General features: G+C 45.8%; 1 protein-coding gene across 4 annotated transcripts in view; it reads left to right on the forward strand.

Moving 5' to 3' along the window:
- The window catches only part of Gramd2b (GRAM domain containing 2B), a 97,865-nt gene that overhangs the window by 58,787 nt on the left and 16,265 nt on the right, over window positions 1-22,813 (forward strand). For all 4 annotated transcript variants that reach the window (XM_051163250.1, XM_051163251.1, XM_051163252.1 and 1 more), the window contains exons 2-6: window positions 10,891-11,010; window positions 15,336-15,447; window positions 18,195-18,261; window positions 20,433-20,536; window positions 21,458-21,553. In XM_051163250.1, coding sequence (XP_051019207.1) covers window positions 10,891-11,010; window positions 15,336-15,447; window positions 18,195-18,261; window positions 20,433-20,536; window positions 21,458-21,553 — 499 coding nt within the window. The remainder of the gene's footprint in view (window positions 1-10,890; window positions 11,011-15,335; window positions 15,448-18,194; window positions 18,262-20,432; window positions 20,537-21,457; window positions 21,554-22,813) is intronic.

Here is a 22,813-nt window from a genome sequence, read left to right on the forward strand (position 1 = left end):
TAGCCAACTAGTATTAGTTACAGTTTCTGTTTTAGTTTTTCAAGACAGGGTTTCTCTGGGTAGCCTTGGCTGTCCTGGACCAGGCCGGCCTCGAAATCATGGCAGTCTGCCTGCCTCTGCCTCCCAAAGTGCTGGGATTCCAGGCATGTGCCACCACGCCAGGCTGAGTTGCAGTTTCTTACATCCAGATAATTGGGAATGAAGAGATGGAGGCTGATATCAAAAAAGGAAATAATTGGGCCTGTCCTGAGGCCATGCAAAGGAGTGGAGAGCACACTGCAGGCCGCAGAGGAACCAATGCCAATATTCAGAGGGGCATGGAATGCACTATGAAATAGGTCATAGCAGAAAGAACAGCAGGGCTGGGTTAAAAGGTAGATGAAGCCTGGAGGACCCTGGAGAGACTGGGGTGACATCCAGGGCTCAATGAAAGGCCATCTGTTGGCACTGGAGCTGTGGTGTGACGCAGTGGAGGCAGTCTGAGGAGGATGAATCAGGAGCCAATGTCCTAAAAGGCTTGGAGAAGAGCGACTCTGGACATCACCACTGCTTGCCGCTCAGGGTGGAGCGAACTGCAGCTGTGGCTGTTGCACACTGTTTAACTTCGAGAAGCACTCCTAGAGGCTGGCTTGCCATTTGTCTGTTTTTAATATGAGCTGCTTTTTGGCCACTTCAAAGTAGGAATCCTGAAAAGTAAACACACTGCGGTAGTTACATGAGTTGCCTGAGGCCCTGAGAGAAATGCCATGGTTGGGGAGATGGGATCAGGAGTGAGGCATGGGTGGAAAGGGACAATGCCTCACCCATATCAGGAGTTCCATAAGATCCCCCGAGAGACCCTGCTGTGGCTGTGTGCTAGATGCAACCCAGCATTCCAAGCTGTGGAGCCACCCCTGACCCCACACAGCACCATACACTCTTCTTACTGTTGGTTTCTCATGGTCTTTCTTGATTTTGTTTTATTTTTAGATACAATATTCTACCCATTGACCATATCTGTCTGTCATCTTTAAAACCAGACTCACAAAATCCTTCCTAGCAGGTCGTTTCTTCGTGTGATCCTGGGACCACTTCTGTAGTGCTGTCCTTCCTGCCCTCCATGGGGCCTTGGCTTGCTCTGATGTTTCTCTCCCAGGGCTTTTCTTCCCAGTGCAGTCTGTTTCTCGTCCTCAAATTCATCTCCCACCCACTTTTCCATTGTCTTGGTCTCCGACCTCCACGTGTGTCATCCTTGCCCACTGATACATACACAACATCTCCTATTCCTCCTACCTAAATCTCATTAACTATCTCTCATTAATCCCCACTGTCAATCAAATGGAGTCTGAGACATCCCCCTCTGCCGCATCCCTGAGTCTCCTCTTCGTAATCACAAGACGCTTGTGACTCCGTAGACACGTCTTCATGGTAGCTGTCACCTACAGTGTGCGAAGTGAAAGATATTCCCAATACAGGCTAAGTCCTCAGGACTTGATGATTAGAGTGTTCCCTTGGAAGAACAGAACCGAGCATTAGGTCTCACACAGATTAAGAAGAAATCCATTTACTTTTAATGTGTCTTCTGTATTATAGAGCTATAAATTCCGCCACCCCATTCGCCACCTTTTTCTGTTTTGCTGAGACACAGCTCTGGCTAACACCATAGCTCTTATGTTTCCTCTTGTCTTCTTCTTCTTCTTCTTCTTCTTCTTCTTCTTCTTCTTCTTCTTCTTCTTCTTCTTCTTCTTCTTCTTCTTCTTCTTCTTCTTCTTCTTTTTGTTTTTGTTTTTGTTTTTGTTTTTCGAGACAGAGTTTCTCTGTGTAGCCTTGGCCATCCTGGACTCACTTTGTAGAGCAGGCTGGCCTCGAACTCACAACGATCCATCTGCCTCTGCCTCCCGAGTGCTGGGATTAAAGGCGTGCGCCACCACACCCGGCCTTTTTTTTTTTTTTAATATGTTATTTATTATGTATACTGTGCTCTGCCTGCATGTGCACCTGCAGCCCAGAAAAGGGCATCATATCACATTATAGATGGCTGTGAGCCACCATGTGGTTGCTGGGAATTGAACTCAGGACCTTTGGAAGAACAGCCAGTGCTCTTAGCCTCCGAGCCATCTCTCCAGCCCCCTAATGTCTTCTTTAATGATCCTTATCCACTTTTTTCTGTTTCTTTTTTCCTGTTTGTTTTTGTTATTGATTTTGGTCTTCTGTTGGAAATTTCTATTCATTGAATGCACAAGTGCCTGGCTTACGCATCTTAATTCAGCTACATCAGGTGGCCCACAACAGAGTGTAACTCCAGCTCCATGGACTCAGCTTCCTCTTCTGAACACCACAATTATGCATGCTCTCACGCACACACACACACAATTAAAAATAAAATAAATCTTTTTGTTTGGTTGGTTTGGTTTTTGGGACAAGGTTTCTCAGCATAGCCCTAGCTGTCCTGGAACTTGCTCTGTAGGCCAGGCTGGCTTTGAACTCAGAGATCCACCTACCTCACTCAGCATAAGGAATCTTAGAGGGGAGGAAGGTGAGGGAGGTAGAGGGGAGGAGAAGAGAGGAGAAACTCAGCCAAGTCTAGTAGCATGAGCTTGTAAACCCAGCTCCTCTAGAGGATGAGGCAGGAGGATTACAAATTCAAGGACAGCCTTTGTAAGTTAGCAAGACCCTGTCTCAAAATGAAGACGAGGTGAGGATGTGACTCAGCACTTAGCATGCATAAGCTCTGGTTCCATCTCTAGCACTGGGCAGGGACAGAAATAAATAATAGAAGGGCACAGACAAGTCTGTCCCAGATCTTTGTTGTTCATGGATAGAGAATGGCCCCTGCTTGAGGACAAGCCTTTCCCCAGAAGGATGAGGGTGTGCTTGGGCACCATGCCAGTCCTGGATGGCCCTGTTTCCTATACTTCAGGTTTTAGCATCTCTCAGTGCGCTATGCTCTTGACTGTCTGAGCATAGGATGTGGAGGAGAGCTGTGGAGGGTGCTTCACAGGCACGCCTTGACTTCATCTAGTGACTCCAGAAACTTCTCGACTTCTCCTCCTACTGCGCTCCATCTGACAAGCAGGTCTCTGTTCGTGACTGAGCCGCTGACACTGGTGTTCCCAGGGAGGGAGTACTACATGGGTGCTGTTATGTTTCTTACTTTCTTCTTCTTCTTCTTCTTCTTCTTCTTCTTCTTCTTCTTCTTCTTCTTCTTCTTCTTCTTCTTCTTCTTCTTCTTCAGAAACCCGGGGAATCATTCTTCTTTTGGTGGTTTTATTTCATTATCAGAGCAGGATTGTCGGAAGTACTCATTTTAAAGGTTCTGGAAAAGGAAGAAACAAGCATTTCCTTTCCTCTTCTGCATCTTGAACTGGAAGCCTACCCAGTGGCATTGAAGCCTTTGCTGAAGTAAAAATAGAGCATTGTTTGAGACGCTTCTTTTCTCTCTATGCTATTTATTTATCTCTAAGTCTATTGAGAAAGAGCTACAAGTATTGCAGCAGTTACGGCTCATCTTACTGTCAGGCTGACTGCTAATATTTATTTAACTTTCTAAATGTTTAAGGGTTTTAAAAAGTGTGTGTGTATGTATGTGTGTGTGTGTATGTATGTGTGCGTGTGTGTGTGTGTGTGTGTGTGTGTGTGCATCTGTGTGTGTATGTTCACGTTTGTGTACACAGGCACCTGTGGACACGAGAAGACGATGTCAGGTCCCCCGGAGCTAGAATTACAGGAAGTTGTAAGCCACCCAGTGTAGGTGCTAGAAACAAACTGTACGCATTTGCAAGAGCAGCAAGCAGCAAGCACCATCAGCTGCAGAACCGGCTCTCCAGCCCTAAGATTATTTATTTTAAAATACAAATACCATGTTTTCTCTCCCACCTGTGGATCTAGATTTCACATTATAAGTGTAAATGTGTGTGTGTGTGTGTGTGTGTGTGTGTGTGTGTGTGTGTGTGTGTGTGTGTGTGTGTGTGTGTGTGTTTCATAAATCTAGAAAGGGGTCAAGAGTGAAGAAGGGATCTTAAGGACAGGAAGGACAAGATGTTGGAATCTGTGTGGCGGGAATCCAGCCAGGGGAGGGGAGGGGCCATGGGGAGGACAGTGCAGAACAAAGGAGCACAGAGTAGGACAAGCACAAAAGGCAGTGCCATAATGAAACTCATTACTTCATATGTTTACCTTAGAAATTAGTAAGTACAATAAATAAAGATTTAATGGGTTTTTTTTTACCTGTCATATCTGGAAAGATCAAAAAGACTAACATTAGTCATTATCCAAGTTATTAATCTTAGCCCATATGTCAGAGACTCTGCTAACCACCCTTAATATATATAGTTTCATGCTTCATTTAGAGGAATGCATCAGTATTGCTATGTCTTGTGGGTGTACTTCCAGAAGCTTCCAAGGGTAGTTTGGCATTTACTATCACTTTTTTAAATCTCATGACTTCTGATTCAAGAGTCGCATATATAATATCCGATAGGTGTATTCACACACACCACAAATATAAAGACATTAGTTGCAGTGTACTTTGTATTTGCACAGACTTAAAATCTACCTAAATGACCTTCAATAGGGAACTGGTTCAATTATAATTCACTTATTATGGGAACTCGCAGTCAATTTAAAGAAGAATGGGAGGGTGGCACACGCCTTTAATCCCAGCAGTCAGGAGGCAGAGGAAGGTGGAAATCTGAATTCAAGGCCAGCCCAGTCTACAGAGTGAGTTCTAGGGCAGCCCAGGCTACACAGAGAAACCCTTTCTCGAAAACAAACAAACAAAAAGAATAGGGACACAAGCATGGTGACTACTGTCATTCCACCATGGAAAGCTGAGGCAAGAAGACCTCAAATAGCAAGACTGGTGAATAGAAAAAGGGAGAAACAGGGAAGGGAGGGAAAGGTGGACAGAAGGACAGACAAGGTTAGAGAGATGGAAGGAAAGGGTGATGAGAAAGATCTGTTCATACTGATGAAGAAACTTTCTGTTGTTGTTGTTGTTGTTGTTGTTGTTGTTGTTGTTAAGGCAAAACTTACAATTTTTGAATGAGCTGCCGTGATGGCTCAGCGGATAAAGGCACCTACCACCAGGTCATCTCTGGGACTCACAAGACTAGAAGGAAAAGACTAACTCCCACAAACTGTCCTCTGACCTACACACACACACACACACACACACACAAATAATAATAATAATAATAGATAGTATTTTTTTAATTTATGGGGCGGAGAGATGACTCAGTGGTTGATGTTACCTACTGCCCTTGCAAAGTTCCCCGGCCCTTGCCAGGCAGCTGTGAGCTCTGGGGTATCTGATGCCTTCTTCTGTCCTCTGTGGGCATCGGCGCTCATGTTCGTATGCCCTGCCCGCCAAAAACACATAGAGACACAATTTAAAACAACTCTAAAACTTTCTAAGAAGCAAGCTATAAAATAGTATGCTGTCGTTTGCATTAATAATACACACATGCTCATTCGCACGGACTTACAAGAAAGACATACAAGTTACTGCGAAAGTAAGTGCCTCTGTCGAGAAAAAATGGAGCCAACCGTGAAACAAGTAGAAGAAGAATTTATTTCCTGGTTTGTAACACACAAACCGTGTTGGTGCTTACAGTGTCTATGTTGAAGTAGAAATGTAAACACATAAACGCCTAGCACGTTAGAATAGTAAACAGGAACTATTGTCTAGAATACTAAACAGAGACTATTGTCCTACAATCTATCTATACTAGGGTATTCTGCACTTACCAGATTGGAGAAGGGCCTTTCAGCTGACCGTATGTCCACCACCAACTTCTACACTTGCACACCTCATGTTACTGGAGTTGTGACAGTCAAAGACCGGGGGCCCCCGACTGCCCAAATATAGTGTCAGCCACCTGTCCTCGATACTCCACTTAAAGAAATGCACAGTGGTGGAAAATAAAGATTTGTTCAGTGTGGCCACGTTGGGGAAAGGAACAAATAAAGAGGTCTGGTAAACACCCTACCCCAGGCCGACTCCAGTCCATCTTTGAAGTCCTGCTAGCAGGCCTGGGTTTTCATAGCAGATGAGAGGTTTGCAAAACTAAGCACGCTTGGCCAAGGTATGATCCCACCCATCAGTGTCTCGCCTCCAATCTCTCCTCAGAGGCTGCGTGATATTAGAACCTTGGGAGATCTCTTTCTAGTACTTCCTCTGACTGGAACGGATTCCAGCCTTTTCCTTCCTCCAGCGTGAGATTCCTAGAAAAATCCCAGCTCCTTAGGGACCGTCTTTTCAATATGCAGCCATAAAAAGAGTGAAGTGTTTCTTCTGAATATTTTCCCTTCTGCCTGGCCTGTTGGACCCACTCTACTTCCTCCTTTGGGTAGCTAGAACAGCTTTCGGTATTTTTACAGAGGGTGTCACCCAGCAATTCCCAGAACCTCCTCCTCCATCACTAGAGGAAAAATCTGCTCCCCAAGTCCCGCATCTTTGCCTGCCCTTCACGGAGCCATCAAACTGGGGGCAGCACACTAGACAGACTAGGGTCTGGGAGGACCCTGGGCCCCGCCCCTTAGTCTTCAGCTACAGCTTGCTCCTGACCCGGCTTTGACCTCTGCAGTCTCTTTTCCAGAAACGTATCCTCTGTAGATCTTCTTTGATAGTCAAGGCCTATGGTTTGAAAAAGAGGTGGCTGGAAAATTACCCCAACCTTTACTGGCACAAGAAAGTTTAGTGACGTATTATTTTAATGCCTTCGCTCGCTACGTCGACACGAAATCGGCACTATAATCAGAAAGGATCACAGCCTCCCAGAACAAGTCCCGCAGCAAGGCGCTTCATTCCTTTCCCCCTGAGAAGCAGTTCTGTCATAGCTTCTGCCTGGTGACAATGCACTCACAAGAGAGAGAAATGTTCAATGTCCTCTAAACTCCCACGGACAATGCCACCAGCTTCTACCTAAGCAATCTAATTCTGGGGAAAAAAAAATTGTGAAATCTGAACTTAAGTCATCTGCAAATTAATGAGGTCTGGGAAGTGACACACATCAACCTGTTGAGAAGGGTGGCGCAGCCTGTTTCTATTTGTGGATTGTGTAACTGTGTATGGCAGCGTTGTATTGAAGCCAGCTTGTCCTAGCTCGTGGTAAAATGCAGTCTCTTAATAGGGGAGGGCAGGCTTGTTTGTATAAGCTAGAGGTCTGAAATTCCTACTAGAAGTCTTTGAGGGCCTCTATCCGATTCTTAACCTTAGGAAACTCCGAGCCCCACCCCCACCCCGTCTAGTAGAGACCTTTCCAAGAAATACTTGTTGGCGGAGGGGGGGGGGGGGGACTGATTGGATTTCCCTCAGTCTTTGTCCATGGAAAGGTTTTTGTCTTCTCATTTAGAAACAGGAACAAACCCTGATTTTATGTTCAAGATAAAGTTAAACCCTTCTGGCTTCATTTTCAGTAATTCCCCAGTTGCAGTCCCAGAGCGTCTGGGAAGCATTGGGTGCCCTCCCACCTGCCCAGCAGGGTGGACCTCCCTCCTTGAATTCTCTGCGGTTTTAGTCTTCTGCTGGCAAGGCCTTCAAGGGGAGGGGGAAGGGGGGACACCTGCAGGGAAGTAGTTTGTTGGGGAGGCACGCCCTTAAACCCTCAGCTCCTTTAAATAAACAACACCCTGAAACTGAATTGGACCGCGGATGGAATTCACTTCCTCTTGGAGACAATGCACAGTGAATCCCACATCCATCCATTTACAGGTGACCAGTAGAATAAAATGCTAAACTGAGTACCTTGGGGGAAAAAAAAAAAAAAAAATCTTAACGAACTGAGTAGTAATCCAGTAAGCAAGGCACTTGGAGGGAAGGTGATTAAAGCAAGACACTGAGTTTAAAAAACAAACAAACAAACAACAACAACAACAAAAACAACAGGAGGGGCTAAAGAGATGATTCAGAGGTTAAGGTTATGTACTGCTCTCACAGAGGACCAGAATTCAGTTCCTGGCCACCTGTAACTGCAGCTCCAGAGAATCCAATGCCTGTGGCCTCTGGAGGCACGTACACATACCCTGCCCCTCCCATAATTGAAAATATAATAAATCCTTTTTTTTTTTTTTAAATAAAAAATAAACCCAACTGGTACATGAAGGGCTGGGACCAGGTAGGGAGGAAGGCTTTGAACCCGGTGTGTCCCCAGTAGGGTTGTCAAGCAGAGAAGCCGTATGAATTGAGGCCAGCACACGTTCAAGGACAGTGGAAGCATTGAAAGTCACCATGTAGATATGATGTTTAGGGACGTGTGCCAGAGATGCAGTGCTAAGCTGGAGTCCCAGAAACAGAACCGCCATGCGGGATGAAGCCCTCAGAACCCTGCCCTGAACAAAAGTTCCTGCCCGAGTAAGGGTCGGGTCCAGGAGGGCCTGAAATCGATCTCAGTTTGGCTCCTCTTCTTGCGAGGACCGGGCTGTCTGTGCTTAGAACAAAGTACATCTATCTCTGCCCAGCCACGTATCAGGAGAGCCGCCTCCTTCTGTGTGGGGCTCCTCCTTGGGAGGAGCAGTTCTTTCTATCTAACAACACGGCTTTCTATGCCACAGCCAGGGCTGTGCCTCCAGGAGGCACTCTCTCCCTGTGTAAAATTTAGGAAGTATTTAAGTGAATGGTGAAACGACGTCATCTCCCACATAATCAGTCTCCCTGCCAAAAGGAGGGGGTCCCCAAGGGCCTTTCTAAAGTCTGATGAGCTTGAAGGGGGTGGGGCGTGTAATGTGTATATCTTAGGGGTTAAGGAGAACAGATAGGAGGCTGAAGTGGTTAAGAGCCCTCATGTGCTCTTCCAGAGGTCCCAGCAATCACATGGTGGCTTGCAAACATCTATAATGGGATCTTAATTTCTCTTCTGATGTACATAAAGATAGAGCACACAGACATAGAAAATACAAGAATAGAGAAAACAAGCAAGCCAGGAGTGATGGAGCACACCTTTCGTCTCAGCACTCAGGAGGCAGAGGCAGGTGGATCTCTGTGTGGTTTTCTTCTTCTTGTTTTAAGATTTTTTTTTTTTTTTTTAATGTATACAGTGTTCTGCCTGCATGTGTGCCTGCATGCCAGAAGAGGGCACCAGATCACATTATAGATGTGGTTGCTGGGAATCGAACACAGAACCTTTGGAAGAGCAGCCAGTGCTCTTAACCTCTGAGCCATCTCTCCAGCCCTGATCTCTGTGAATTTGAGGCTAGGCTGCCAGGACAGCCAAGGCTCTTGTATACAGGGAAACCCTGTCTTGAAAACCCAGAAAAAAAGAAAAAAAGAAAGAACAAGCAAGATGACCTCAAAGCCTATAACAGTCTAAAACTCTTAAAGGTTTCAATTAAATTAATCCTAAGATTAAATATTATTATCATTATAATTATAATTATTATTATTATTATTTTAAAGCAAGGCCTTTTGTCATGTAATGCAGTACAGTGGGATCCAAGCCCATTCGATGTACCTTGAGAAGGACTAGAGGAGAAGACTGGTTCTCTGTCCTTCAGTTTTTATCTACTTGGAAAAAGAGGAGCGCTAACTACAAAATGAGAGCGCCAGCCATTTCTGCGCCTGTTCATTGGTTCTGCTTCTCAGATACACTTGGTCTTGATTTTAATGCCAGGATACGATACCCACTGGGGGCGGCCTGCGGTGTCCATAAACTGTGAGGCCCGGTTAACGAGCACACACAGGGAGCCTCCTGCCACTATCTAATTAGTGACCAACCAGGTGACCAGGTAGGATTCAGATCAGCTCATTCGGCCCGGCCATGCCATCATCTTGTTACATGTGACATTTGCTCGGCTTCAGCAGAGCGCTGAGGATGTCTCCCGACTTGTCACTGCCTGCCCAGGCTAAGACCACAGCCAGTCTGGACCAACAATGCCACCTTCGTTCCCTTTCAGTTTTCCTTTTCTCACATTTCCTACATTGGGAATCATCCCAAAGCCGTCTTCATCTACCGGCCAGGGTGCCAGCTTCATCCGCCACTCTGGCAGTCATCCGTTTGTTGGTGGCTCGGGGAACTAACCCTCTTAATTTATCTTCTTTACTTCTTTCAGTGTCTCCTTTAGCAAGGTCAGGCCTAGTCTTTCTGTTGCCTGTTGCTCTTAGCCCACTGCTATCCTGGACTCTGTTGAGTGAGTTAATATAAAAATTCTTGCTCCGCTTTGGAACTCCCACACTGAATAAGGTGAATAAATGGGTAGGTTGGGGGTGGGAGAAAGGAAAAAAAAAAAAAGGATGGATGAATTAGAAAAAGGATGTGTACACAAGTACCTTATGGAGAGACAGAGCTAAAATAGATTTGAGCTCTGTGGGCAAGCTATCTAGTGAGAGCCTCAGATTTCTCACCTATAACACGAATGATTTCCTTCTTAGCCTGGGTGGCTATAAAGATTAGCCCGTAAATTGCTTAGGGAAGTGCGTAGTTAAAACAACAACCCCAAGTGCGGCCAGCCATCATAACTACAACAAAAGGTGATATGTGACATAGGAGAAGTGCAAACAAAGAGGGTGGGGGTTCCCAGCACCTGCAGGAGGCAGGCCACCCATGCGTGAGAGCCCTGCGCGTGCGCACAGGGCCTCTCCCAGCCTCCAGGTGATCTATAGTACAGTGCACCTCTAGGCTGGCTGGGCAGAGCTGAGCAGCTGGGGGCCCAGAGACGCAGAGCCGGGAGCTGAGCAATCCTGAGTGATCAGACATTCACAAGTGAAGCAGGTGTCACCTGCAGCTCCTGCCACTAAGGCTGCCACAGAGAGGCTGTGGGAATGGTGCCTGGGAAGGACCACAGCTGTCAGAGTTGACAAGGCTCCCAGTGAGGAATGAGGATTATTCTTCTCTCCAGAACTCGAGAGCACGTCATCATTTCTCCTTCCGCCTCCCTCCGGATGTCTAAAGTGAAGCGTTTTTCCCTCTTCTCCAGCTCAGAGGCTGACAATGGTGTGGAGGACAGAAAGAGGATCAGCAAGTCGCCAACGGCCCAGTCCCCTACCTCATCTTTGGAAGCCGAGTCCCCGGACCAGAAGAGAAGCATCGGCCTGTGGTGAGTCTTCAGTGGACTCTTTTTTTTTTTCTTGGGCTTTTAGAGAGCACTGGTGTGTCTAGTTTTATGGTTGTCTTTAAGAGTGCCGCTCAACTGTAGGCAAGTCATGCCCTAAGAAAACATGGTGCGCTCTTCCTTACTACCGCGGCCCTGGTCTTTGCCCTGGTACTCTCATGACTTCCTAACAGGACCTTTTGCTCCTGCTCCCCAGCCTCTGCAGGGCTGCCTGTTCCTGGAAGCACTGATTTGCTGAGGGAGGAAGCCGGCAGGTCTACTGTCGGTGCAGAATGCTCCTACTGTGTGCTTGGCCTCCAGATAATGTACACTGGTCCTTGCTTTCCTGGGAGCCACAGGAAAGAACAGAGGAGACCACATCCCAGGGATTCCTGAGCTACCTATGTCCTGTGACTGCAGCTATAGAGGAGACCTGGTTTGACTGCGAGGCAGGAGGAGAGATGTAGCTTCTCAGTCCATAGCTGTCGGAGGCAAAACTACCAAAGAGGAGCTTAGAGGCACTTGCGACTGGAGGGAAGAGTGTAGTTGTTGATGTTTTAGTTTTGTTTTTGGTTATTTTGTTTGTTTGTTTGTTTTGGGTTGGTTGGTTTTGTTTTTGTTTTTGTACTGGGGATCAAACCTGGGGCAGAACACATGCCAGGCAACTGTTCTACCACTGAGCTATACTCCCCCCAGTCCTAAATGTGGTTTTTCGATCTCTCCACTAATGGCGGATGCTCTCCTCCCCATGACTAGACCTGGTAGAACCATTGCCTTCTCTCACTTTTGATCTCTGCCAGGGGACCATTAATCAAATCCTACACTCAGCTTCATCCCTGGCTCTCCACCTGCATGCCCTTTCTAAATCGATGGCTGAGTCGTAACTCCCTGCCCAGTTTTCCTTTTTCAGGTACTACTGCCAAATTCTCTCTGTCTTCCCTGCACACCTTGTTTGTGGTGGTTCATCTTTCACCATCTTTTTTTTCCCTATAGCTCTTTCCCAGTAGAGCATCCTGCCCCGCTCACCAAACGACTTCCCCCTAGAAGAGCACAATGTGTGTGTGTGTGCCCTTGTAGATCTTTCACAGTGCCTGACTAGGTCCTAGTCATCTTGCAAATACTTGGGTTCGTTATGACTTCCCAAGGCTTCTAAAGAGAACTGAGTGTGCATCAGTAGGAGATGTGGGGAAACCCTGGGGTATGCTGCCTGCAGTGCTGCAGAGGGGTTCCAGCTCTGGTGTTCTGCTCACATTCTCTGGAAATTCGTAACCTTTTTTTTTTTTTTTTTTGCGCACTTTCATTTTGTACTGGGCTTTTGGTCTTGCTTGAGGGCAGCTGTGGGAAGTGAGAATAGCATGGGTGAGAAGATACCGAGAAATCAGTATTATGCAAAGATGCTTCCCGTTGGTCAAGCCCTCAAAGCAAGAATTCACCTACTGTGCAGAGGCCTTCAAAACATCTACAAGTCGCCCTGTAATTCCGTTAATGTATGTTGAGTCAATGGAAGTGACACATCCCATCCTTATTTCGTTTGCCTGAGATTCGTTGTTGTTGTTGTTGTTGTTGTTGTCGTTGTCATTTTGTTTTCTTGGTGTTTGTTTATTTCGAGACGGGTCTCACTATGTAGGCCAGCCTAGCCTTGAACTCACAGAGATCCCTTTGTGTCTGCCTCCCGAGTACTCCCTAGCAGGGTTGAAAACATTCACCACCACACAGCATTGTTTTGTTGTTATTGTTTTTATTTGAGGCTTTGTGTAGCTAAGACTTGCCCCAATGTCACTATAGTCCCTAGGATAGCCTTAAATCATGATCTTCCTGCCTCAGTCTCCCACATTTTGAGATTGCAGTTGGCCACCATTGTACCCATCTAAACGTCATTATTGTTTTTAACATTTGTAAAAATAGTTATCTTTTCAGGTTGGGTACAGGCAAACTCATAGTTTCAAAAAATAATAATCTCCCGAATTCCCAGAGAACATATTACCTAGCCCAGAGCTGGTCAAGTCCATCTACTGTGCGTTGCTTAGAGGAGCCTTTCCTGAGACTTCAGTGTTACAGATCATAAACTGCCAGAGAAGCCTAATGCATCATAAATTGTTCTCATAGCAGAGAAACCCAGCATCTACTGTCTCCCCAGCATCCACCATGCCATTCCCTCTGTGGCATTTGAATTTCTTCAGATAACTCTTAGACCTTCTTTGAAACAAATAGTTTCAACTTAGGAAATCGTGTAAAGCGGGGTGGTGGTGGAGCATGCCTTTCATCCCAGCACTTGGGAGGCAGAGGCAGGCAGATCTCTGTAAGTTCAAGGCTAGCCTGGTCTACAAAGAGAGTCCAGGACAGCCAGGTCTCTGTTACACAGAGAAACGCTGTTTCAAAAAGCCAAAAAGAAAAAAAAGAAAGATAAAAGAAAAAAAGAAAGAAATTGTGTAAAATTATGGACACTCTGTCGTTTCCAGCCACTAGCAATAATGCAATTACATGATTATAAACACATTCATGGTCCAGGGTTGAAGGCATATGCAGACTCACACATCTACTAACATGGAGAGCCAAGATAAGAACCCCCTGCAACTGAAATTCCAGGGTTCTAGCCTCTGCCTTTAACAAGCAAGGAAGACTTTGATTTTAAGACGCTCGTTTTCTTTTATTTTTCTTATTTTATCAGATTTATCAGACAGACTTGTACTGTCTTCCGAGCCTGGGTGCACTGTATCCCCTACTCTCCTGCCCAGTTCCTCCTGTCCACTCTGTATGGCCCTGAACACTGGAGCCATGCTTCGGGATGGGCAGTCAGCTCAACGGTGGAGCTCTCATTGCCAGTGCCTGTTGAACCCCAGACCCTGGCTTAGAGCGCCAACATTGCGATGATAAACAAAAAAGCAAATCCATGTTGTCCTGACAACTTCTTCTTTAATCTTCTACTGTTGTCTCTAACCTGTCTAACTTCTGTGATACAGAACAGCTAAATCACAGAGTGTCTTTTTGTGTCTGTCTCTGTCTTCCTCTCTGTCTCTGTTTCTTTCTCTCTCTCTTTCTCTCTTTCTGTGTGTGTGTGTGTGTGTGTGTGTGTGTGTGTGTGTGTGTGTGTGTGTAGTATAGTAGAGTATGCCTTGTATGCATGTTACAGGTTGGGGGAGGGGCATGAGCCCATGTGTACACATGGAGAGACCAGAGGGGGACTTCGGGTGTCCTGTTTTCTCTCCATCTTATTCCCATGAAGCAGGGTCTCTCCTTGAACATGAAGCCCACCATTTTCAGCTAGGCTGGTGGCAGCAAACCCCAGCAGTGCCGAATCTCTGCCTAACTGAGTACTGAGACACAGACATGCCTGGCTTTCTACGTGGCAGCCAGAGATCCCACAATATGTCCTCATGCTCAAGTGGCACTCACCCGTTACCCACTAAGCCATCTTCCCAAACCCCACTGTTGGTTTTTTGTTTTTGGTTTTGGTTTTGGTTTTGTTTTGAAGGTTTGTAGCCCAGGGTGGACTTGGATGCAGCCCAGGGTGGACTCAAATGCATTCATTCCTGTCAACTAAACTGCAAAACTGAGCAGATCTTCTGAAGAAGTGTAGACTATGAGCAAATGGGACAGGTAGAGCAATGCTGCCTTTGATGATGTGGAAAGGCACAGCAGCAGCACAGGGGCTCCTCTGTGGAGCACCGCCCTCTGTGGGTGGAGCACTTCCTTAGGAAGTAATGCTCTGAGTCTTCTCAGTGTGCTGGTCTCACTCTCTGGAGGTGCTGAGGGCAGAACTAGAAGGACAATGTGAAACTAAATGTTGGGCACCTTCCTCACGCCTTAGCCTTCCATGTGCTAGGATTACAGGCATGCACTACCATGCCTGGCATGCACTCTATTTAACAAAAAGAAAGGGGAAAATATGTCTGATGCACGTGCCCACAAGCTCCCTAAGGATAAAGACTGTCTTGTGTGCCTAAGGCCTACAGCACAATGCCTCACTTAGCTAATTCTTATTAAATATTAATAGATTGTGAGACAAAAATATTCTCTGATTGAGCTACAGCTGTACTTTTATTTAATAATGGGCCTCAAGGACTCCTCTTTCTATTGATTAAAACACTTTTGAACCAATACAATTACTCTCACATCTCAAATGTGCTCTCTGTTGTTCACCTTTGGCCTCCTGAGATCATTCTGATCACATGATGCGTCAATGCCCTCAAGAGTGTAGTGGGCACTGATCAGTATCTGGAAGAGAAAAACAAATGCCAGGCTTTCTTGTGACATGGCCTAACAGTCAGGACAAAAACAATGAGTGGCATAAACAGTTCCTTGTATAATCTCCGCGGGTTTTATTTCCCCAGGTCAAAATCCAGCTTTGATGGTTCCAATTTATTGAGCGATAAGAATGAGTGTAAAGCCGAAAGCAAGACTGACCCCAAGACAGAAAGAAAAAAGTCCTCGTCTTCCAGCCAGGTAAGGAGGGACGCAGTGTGCGTTGGCTCTGGAGGAGGCTCAGCCACTGGATCTGAGAGAAAAAATCCAGATACGCAGCTTTCTACTCACCAGGGCCAAAGTAGGCACGGAGTTTAGAAAATGTGGAAGGGCCAGGCAATGCTGGCACACACCTTAAGTCCCAGCACTCCAGAGGCAGTGGCAGGCGGATCTATGAGTGCAGGGCCAGCCTGGTCTACAGAGTAAGTTCAGGGACAGCCAGGGATACACAGAGAAACCTTGCCTCAAGAAGAAGAAGAAGAAGAGGAGGAGGAGGAGGACAAAAACAAGAACAAGAAGGAGGAGGAGGAGGAGAAGAAGAAGAAGAAAGAGAAAGAGAATGTGGAAGAACAGGGGGGCACTGTTGGTCCAGCCTGTTAGATTCCACAGGTGACCCATCGGCACACACGGAGACGTAGAGAGCATGGCTGTGGAACTGAGGCTGACAGCCTCATATTTGTCTGCTCTCTCACAGAATAGGAGGAATACAGCATCCATGTATTATAATACAGACTCACCGGGTACCCACCACACAAAGAAGCAAGACCTGGGAACACACGGGTCATACCTTGTTAGGAGTTTTGCCAGAAAGGCAACAAAATCCAGTTCTGTGTTGCCCAATACCTTTACTGGGACCAATTTGGGGAGTTTGGGGTCTGGTGCTATGAGTTGAACCCCAGTCCTCCCTTGTGCCAACAACATGCTCTGCAACTGAGCAAAACCCCTGACGCCAGTTTGCTGCAGTTTGTTGTTGTTGCTTTGATACACATCTCACCCAAGTATGTGAATATGTGCCTTCTAAAAACAAAACAAAATAGTTGCCACAGGCATGACATTTAAGTATTTTTAATTTCCATATCGGTCCTACTAAGGTGTGTCATTTATAAAGGTTGTTTTTGCACTCCTCCATAGGGACCAGACAATAGTCAGATATTGTATTTAATTTCTATATTGATCTGTCTGTCTGTCTGTCTGTCTGTCTGCCTATCTTTTTGAGACATGGCTGCCCAATATGGCCCAGGCTGGCCTTGAACATGAGGTCTTCCCACCTCAGGTCTCCTAATAGCCAACATTACAGGCCTATACCAGCTATCCTGGGATATTTGACGTTAAGTGTGCAGTCAACACTATCTGTAACCATTAAAAAGAAAAACTCTGTGAAGCCCCAACCCCACCCCAGCCCCCCATAGGACACATAGCTTTCATCACCTGATGCAGGCTTGAAGATGGGCAAATTCAAGTCTCCTAGGATAGATGGAGAGCCACAGTGGAAATCGTCATAGGAGGAAAATCCAGAGCATTTGATGCAAAATATACACGTGGGAGGCAGCATGCATTAATGCACTTTATATAAGGTGTTGGTCTATTAAACAGCTGACTTGTTGGGGCCATCTGCCATCTTAATGGTCTGATTTGTAGAATTTCTTTGTGTCAACAGAAGGCCTGGCTTTGCTGTTGAGAGCTCTGCTGGTTCAGATGGCACACCATCAAAGGCCTGCTTTCCAGAGTTCTCATGACAGTGGTTCTCAACCTGTGGGTTGAGACACCCCCCCCCCTTTACTAGGGTTGCATATCAGATATTTACATTATAATTTGTAACAGTAGCAAAATTACACTTATGAAGTAACAACAAAAATAATCTTATGGTTGAGGGGGAGGAGTCACCACGACATGAAGGGTATTAAAGGGTTGCAGTATTAGGAAGGTTGAGACCACTGTCTTATCACAGATTTTCTTAGAAGCATTCTAGAGGCAGAGCCATCTGCCTCTCAGGTACTGTGTGTCCGTGTTCCTCAGTATCACGGATGCATAATGTCCTAACCCTGGAGGGCGGTGTCACCTATTCGGGGCTGGGATGCAGATTGTTCTGTGGTAAGCCTTTCACTAGCTGTAAGTTCCTAGCTGTCCTTTATCTCCACAGTGGCGGAGACAGGTGTCATTTACAATGAAGCCATTTGCAGTGCTTTAGACTCTTGGGCCTTGTACTGCACTGGAGTATTCTGTCCTGTTGGTCTGCCTCTGACCTCACATGCTTTCATGGCCACACAGTAATAGTGGTCACACGTTGTCCTGAGGGCTGGGCTCCCCCAGTGTGTTACCTCCACGTAAGCCTGGAAGGCAGAGAATTCTTTTGACGGCAAGCACAGAAAAAAGAAACTGAGGTCTAGGGTAGGTAAATGATGAGGTCATGACCACGTCCCAAGGTGAAAGTACAGCCAGAGACTTCAAGTTCAGGGTCATCTGAGTGCAAAGCTTCTGAGCCCTGAACTTTCCCCAGGGTACTTAGGTGTGTGTCGCTAGCACCTTCCCTGGTAAGAGTCCTTAGAATGTCATCTCCTACCTTATCAGGAATACCTTTGCCCTGCTCTGATGCTCAGCTGGCCACCCAGCGAGGTGTTAATTATGTTGGCACATGAACCTATGTGACCCTGTGCCTGACTGAAGGGCTGAATTGGAAATGAACCACCTTGAACTAGGGTTAAAATGCGCATTGGAGCCCGGCGTGGTGGCGCACACCTTTAATCCCAGCACTCGGGAGGCAGAGGCAGGCGGATCGCTGTGAGTTCGAGGCCAGCCTGGTCTACAAAGTGAGTCCAGGATGGCCAAGGCTACACAGAGAAACCCTGTCTCGAAAAACCAAAAAAAAAAAAAAAAAAAAAAAAAAAAAATGCGCGTTGGTTGAAAAGCCAGAGTGATGGTGTTGATGCCTGTGTTTTGTCCTCCTGTAGTACAAGGCGAACATGCACTTTCACAAGTTATTCCTTGATGTCCCAACTGAAGAGCCACTGAGGCAAAGTAAGTCCCATCTGTTTGATTGTTCCTTTAAGTTCCGTATTTAAAAGGCTTGTCTAAGAAAGCTGGAGATGTTGCTCAACAGGACCCAAGGGTAATTTCTAGCACTCAAGGAGCAGCTCATAACTATCTGTAAACTCTGGTCCCAGGGAACCAATGCCCTCTTCTGGCCTCCTCCAAGGGCACAAGGCATGAATGTGTCACACAGATGTATATTCTGGCAAATATGCATACAATTAACATAGTAATTTAAAAAAAAAAAACAAACGTTTTTAAAAGTTGTCGAAGTAACATAGGGACCCTAAGACCTTGGAACATAAAACAGAAGGAACAGCTGGCTCTCACTGATACTAAGCCATCCAGGAAGGTTCCACAATGACCTCCTTTGCCATTTCAATTTATTTTGAAATGCTTGTGAGTCATCATGAGATTTAGGATAATAAGCCTGGGGCAGGAAAGGCTGCCACAGAGGCTAAAAGAATGCACTGTTCCCAGTGTATAGAAGTATTCATGGGGGGGCGGGGCCCGGGGCCCCCCACTATGCAGAGCATAGTGGTCACGCCCACGCAGCTTCCCAGCATGCCAGCTCAGCACGTGGCTCATCACAGGACCCATGGTTCAACTCTAGCCTTTCCTGGTGTGTGGCCTATGCTTGTTAAGTCAAGAGGTTGGGCTCCTGCTGTGATCCCCTTGGCAAACGGTGCAGTCACATGCTCTCCCCGCAGTGAGACCATCTATTTATCAGTGAGTCATTAGGATCCTAGGAAGAGAGGGCCAGGGGTGCTTATGTTAGCATGTAGGCGGCACACTGTTGTAGATAGAAGAAGCTTCTAGAGCATCATTACTGATTCCTAGAGGGCAGTGGTAAGCTTGCCCTCCTCCCAGTTTTACTCTTATTCTAAGTCTCTAAGACTTTGAATTGAAAACACATTCAAGCCTCTATGACTTTATTTTACTGAAGATGACTCTGGAGCTGGGTGTGGTGGTTTGTGCCTGTAATCCCAACGCTAGTGAGACTAGAGCAAGAAGGTCTCAAGTTGAAGGCCATCCAGGACTATATTTTTAATTCCAGGCTAGCCTGGGCTGCACAGCAATATCTTATCTAAAAAAAATTAAAAATAAGCCGGGCACGGTACCACACACCCATAATCCCAGCACTCGAGGAGGCAGAAGCAAGTGGACCTCTTTGAGTTTGAGGCCAGCCTGGTCTACAAAGCAAGTCCAGGACAGCCAAGGCTACACAGAGAAACCCTGTTTTGAAAAACCAAAAAATAGGAGCTGGAGAGATGGCTCAGCGGTTAAGAGCATTGCCTGCTCTTTCCAAAGGACCCCAGCACCCACATGGCAGCTCACAACTGTCTGTAACTCCAAAATCTGACACCCTCCCACAGACATACATGCAGGTAAAACACCAATGCACATAAAATAAAAATAAATAACTTATATTTTAAAAAAGAAAAACCAAATAAATAAATAAAATTAAAAATTAAATAAAATTACCTGACCTAGAAGTGGTAGTGCTGCCAAAGGTAGTATATTCACATATTTCTGTAAGTTCAAAAAACATGTACAGCCAAGAGATCAAAAACAGGACAGCATTTATTACCTCCAGTGGGTAAGGAACATAGGAGTTATTTCCAAAGCAATGCCCCATTCAAAGGAGTAGGATCCTAGGGGTTTTATTCTGGGACACTATACCAATAGGAAATCAGTTTGGAGGCGGGGCAACATTCTGAGCATGCTCATTTTAAGGTCATAGCTCCAGAAAGAAGGATGGCAGACACACTTCTGGGCATGCATGGGCTAACCCAAAGCCACCAAGCACATGCTTGAAGGTAAAATGGCAGACCTGAATGTTTCTGGTCATGCTTAGCCAGTATCACAAAGATATGGACCGGAGCATCTCTGGCTGTGCTGAACTTTCTCAGAAAGTTTCAGGTGAAAAAACAAATGAAACCACAACAACAAAAGAAGGCATGCCGTTTTGAAGTTGCATTAAATGTAGTTGTTGGCCCTGAAGAGGGCCTCTTAGTTACTAGCGACGGAATTTGGAGTGTGGGTGTATATTTAGTGACCCAAATAAAGACAGATCTTTATTTGAAATAGAAATCAGGGAAATACTAGTAGTTTGCTGAGATTCTAAATGGGCGCTGTTCTCCCTGTGTGTCTTGTAGGCTTTACCTGTGCTCTCCAGAAAGAAATCCTGTACCAAGGAAAGCTCTTTGTGTCAGAAAACTGGATTTGTTTTCATTCCAAAGTCTTCGGAAAAGACACTAAGGTTGGTGTGTTTAGAACAAAAGGTTAACACAGTATTCTTTACATAGTATAAATAGACATTGCTTTATGTTTAACTATACTTATAAATATGTCCATGAGTCTGACTTTGTATCAAGTTTCCTTTGTTGCGCTTCCAAATCCGACTGCTTGAAACGCCTCCAGATGCCTCTGACTTCCCTCCTCCCCAAAGCCCCCCTTGCTCACTCCTTTAGTTCACACATCATCTTGTGCTTTTCCTGCCCTTTGCCCCGAATCTCTTTTATCTACACGTCATCAGGGACACCAAAGTTGTTCCCGTGTATTTCTGGGAAGTAGGCCCTAGTTACTTCTAAGGAGTTCATTAAAAACCAAAACATGAAGCTGGGTATTCTGATATCATGAGACGAGTAAGGAATTTGGTAAAAGTTTTTATTCACAACTGAATGTCCTCCAAACCTTATCTGACTTAATCCAGAAAAGGATTCCGAGTAAAGCTATCTGCACTTACAAATCAGGGGGGCAGACACTTTGCCTGGATAGTGTGTCGGACTGAGAAGGTCATGTAAATAGTAATAGGGCTGACTACAGGATTAAGACTTCCTGTCTAGCACGTTTTCCCCACCCACAAGTGCTCAACCCAGGAACTGAGTCCAGAGCAGATGCTGTAAACACCAAGCTTCTGTGGAGCCCTGAACCCTGACGCATGAACCCCAGTGTAAATAATGTGTTCTGTTACCGTGTCTGGGGCTTTCCAGCTGTGTCCTGGTGGCTTTGGAAACCCCCAGTCTGAACAGCTCAGCGATGTGTTCCCCTCGCTCCCAGACTCACTGTTCTTTAGGCAGCCTGGAGAACTTAACCTCTAAGATGCCCTTATAGCCAGGTGTGGATCTGAAGTGCTGTGTGTAAAGTCTGAGCTGATGTTGACTTGATGGCTCTGTTTCAGATCTCTATCCCAGCTTTCTCGGTAACCCTGATCAAGAAAACCAAAACTGCCCTTCTGGTGCCAAATGCCCTGATCATAGCAACAGTCACAGACAGGGTGAGTACAGCAGCACAGTACAGACGGCCCTCACTCTGCCTGTTGTTGCTCTCTTCTGTGTTGTTGCTCTTCTTCATTTGAGGCTTGGTTGTTGTTGTTGTTGTTGTTGTTGTTGTTGTAATTGAATGCATTTCAATAGCAAATTTACAGGCTCACCACAGAAGGCAAACAACAGTAAGCATGCCTTGTAAGTAGGACAACTCTGAGAAGTGTGCCAAATGCATGGAATCTACTGTGTGCTAAAAATGCTTCCCTCACCATACAGTTGACACCAATAAGAAATTTATTCACTTAAAAAAAAAATCCTGGCAGCCTGGCAAGATGGCTCAGTGGATGAGAGGGCTAACTGCATAAGCCTATAACAGCTATCAGTCAGTCTCCAGATTCACAGCAGAAAAGACATTGTCCTTTGACCTCTACATGTGTGCACTGTAGCATGCATATGTCCACACATACATCACACACACACACACACACACGTATAGATGTTGTAATAATAATAATAATAATAATAATAATAATAATAATAATAATAATAACTAAATTTAAGGCCAGATGGTAGTGGCACACACCTTTAATCCTAGCACTTGGGAGGCAAATGCTGGTGGATCTCTGTGAGTTCAAGGCTAGCTTGGTCCAAATAGTGAGTTCCAGGACAGGCAGGACTACACAGAGAAGTGCCTTGTCTCAAACAAAAACAAACAAAAACCTAAAGAGGAAAAGAAAGAAGTGTGGGCTAGTGACGTGGCTCAACAAATAGAGGGACTGGTGCAAGCCTAACAGCTTAAGTTAGACCCTCAGCACACACACACACACACACACACACACACCACACACACACCACACACACACAGAGAGAGTCTCACACACACACACACACAGAGAGAGTCACACACACACACACACACACACAGAGAGAGTCACACATACACACAGAGAGAGAGAGAGAGAGAGACACACACACAGAGAGAGAGAGAGAGAGAGAGTCACACACACACACACACACACAGAGAGAGAGAGAGAGAGAGAGAGAGAGAGAGAGTGTGTGTGTTAATTTAATTTGAGGCTTTTTAAAAAAAAATTCCCCTGTGAGCAAGGTGTGTCACCAAACCTAACCATCTGAGTTCCATCTTCAGGATCCAGGTGATGTAAGGAGAAAACTGAGTCCAGCAAGTTGTCTCTGACCTCCACACATGCGCTATCTCTCTCTCTCTCTCTCTCTCTCTCTCACACACACACACACACACACACACACACACA

The sequence above is a fragment of the Acomys russatus genome, chromosome 20 (genome assembly GCF_903995435.1).
Source record: "Acomys russatus chromosome 20, mAcoRus1.1, whole genome shotgun sequence".
Lineage (NCBI taxonomy): Eukaryota > Metazoa > Chordata > Mammalia > Rodentia > Muridae > Acomys > Acomys russatus.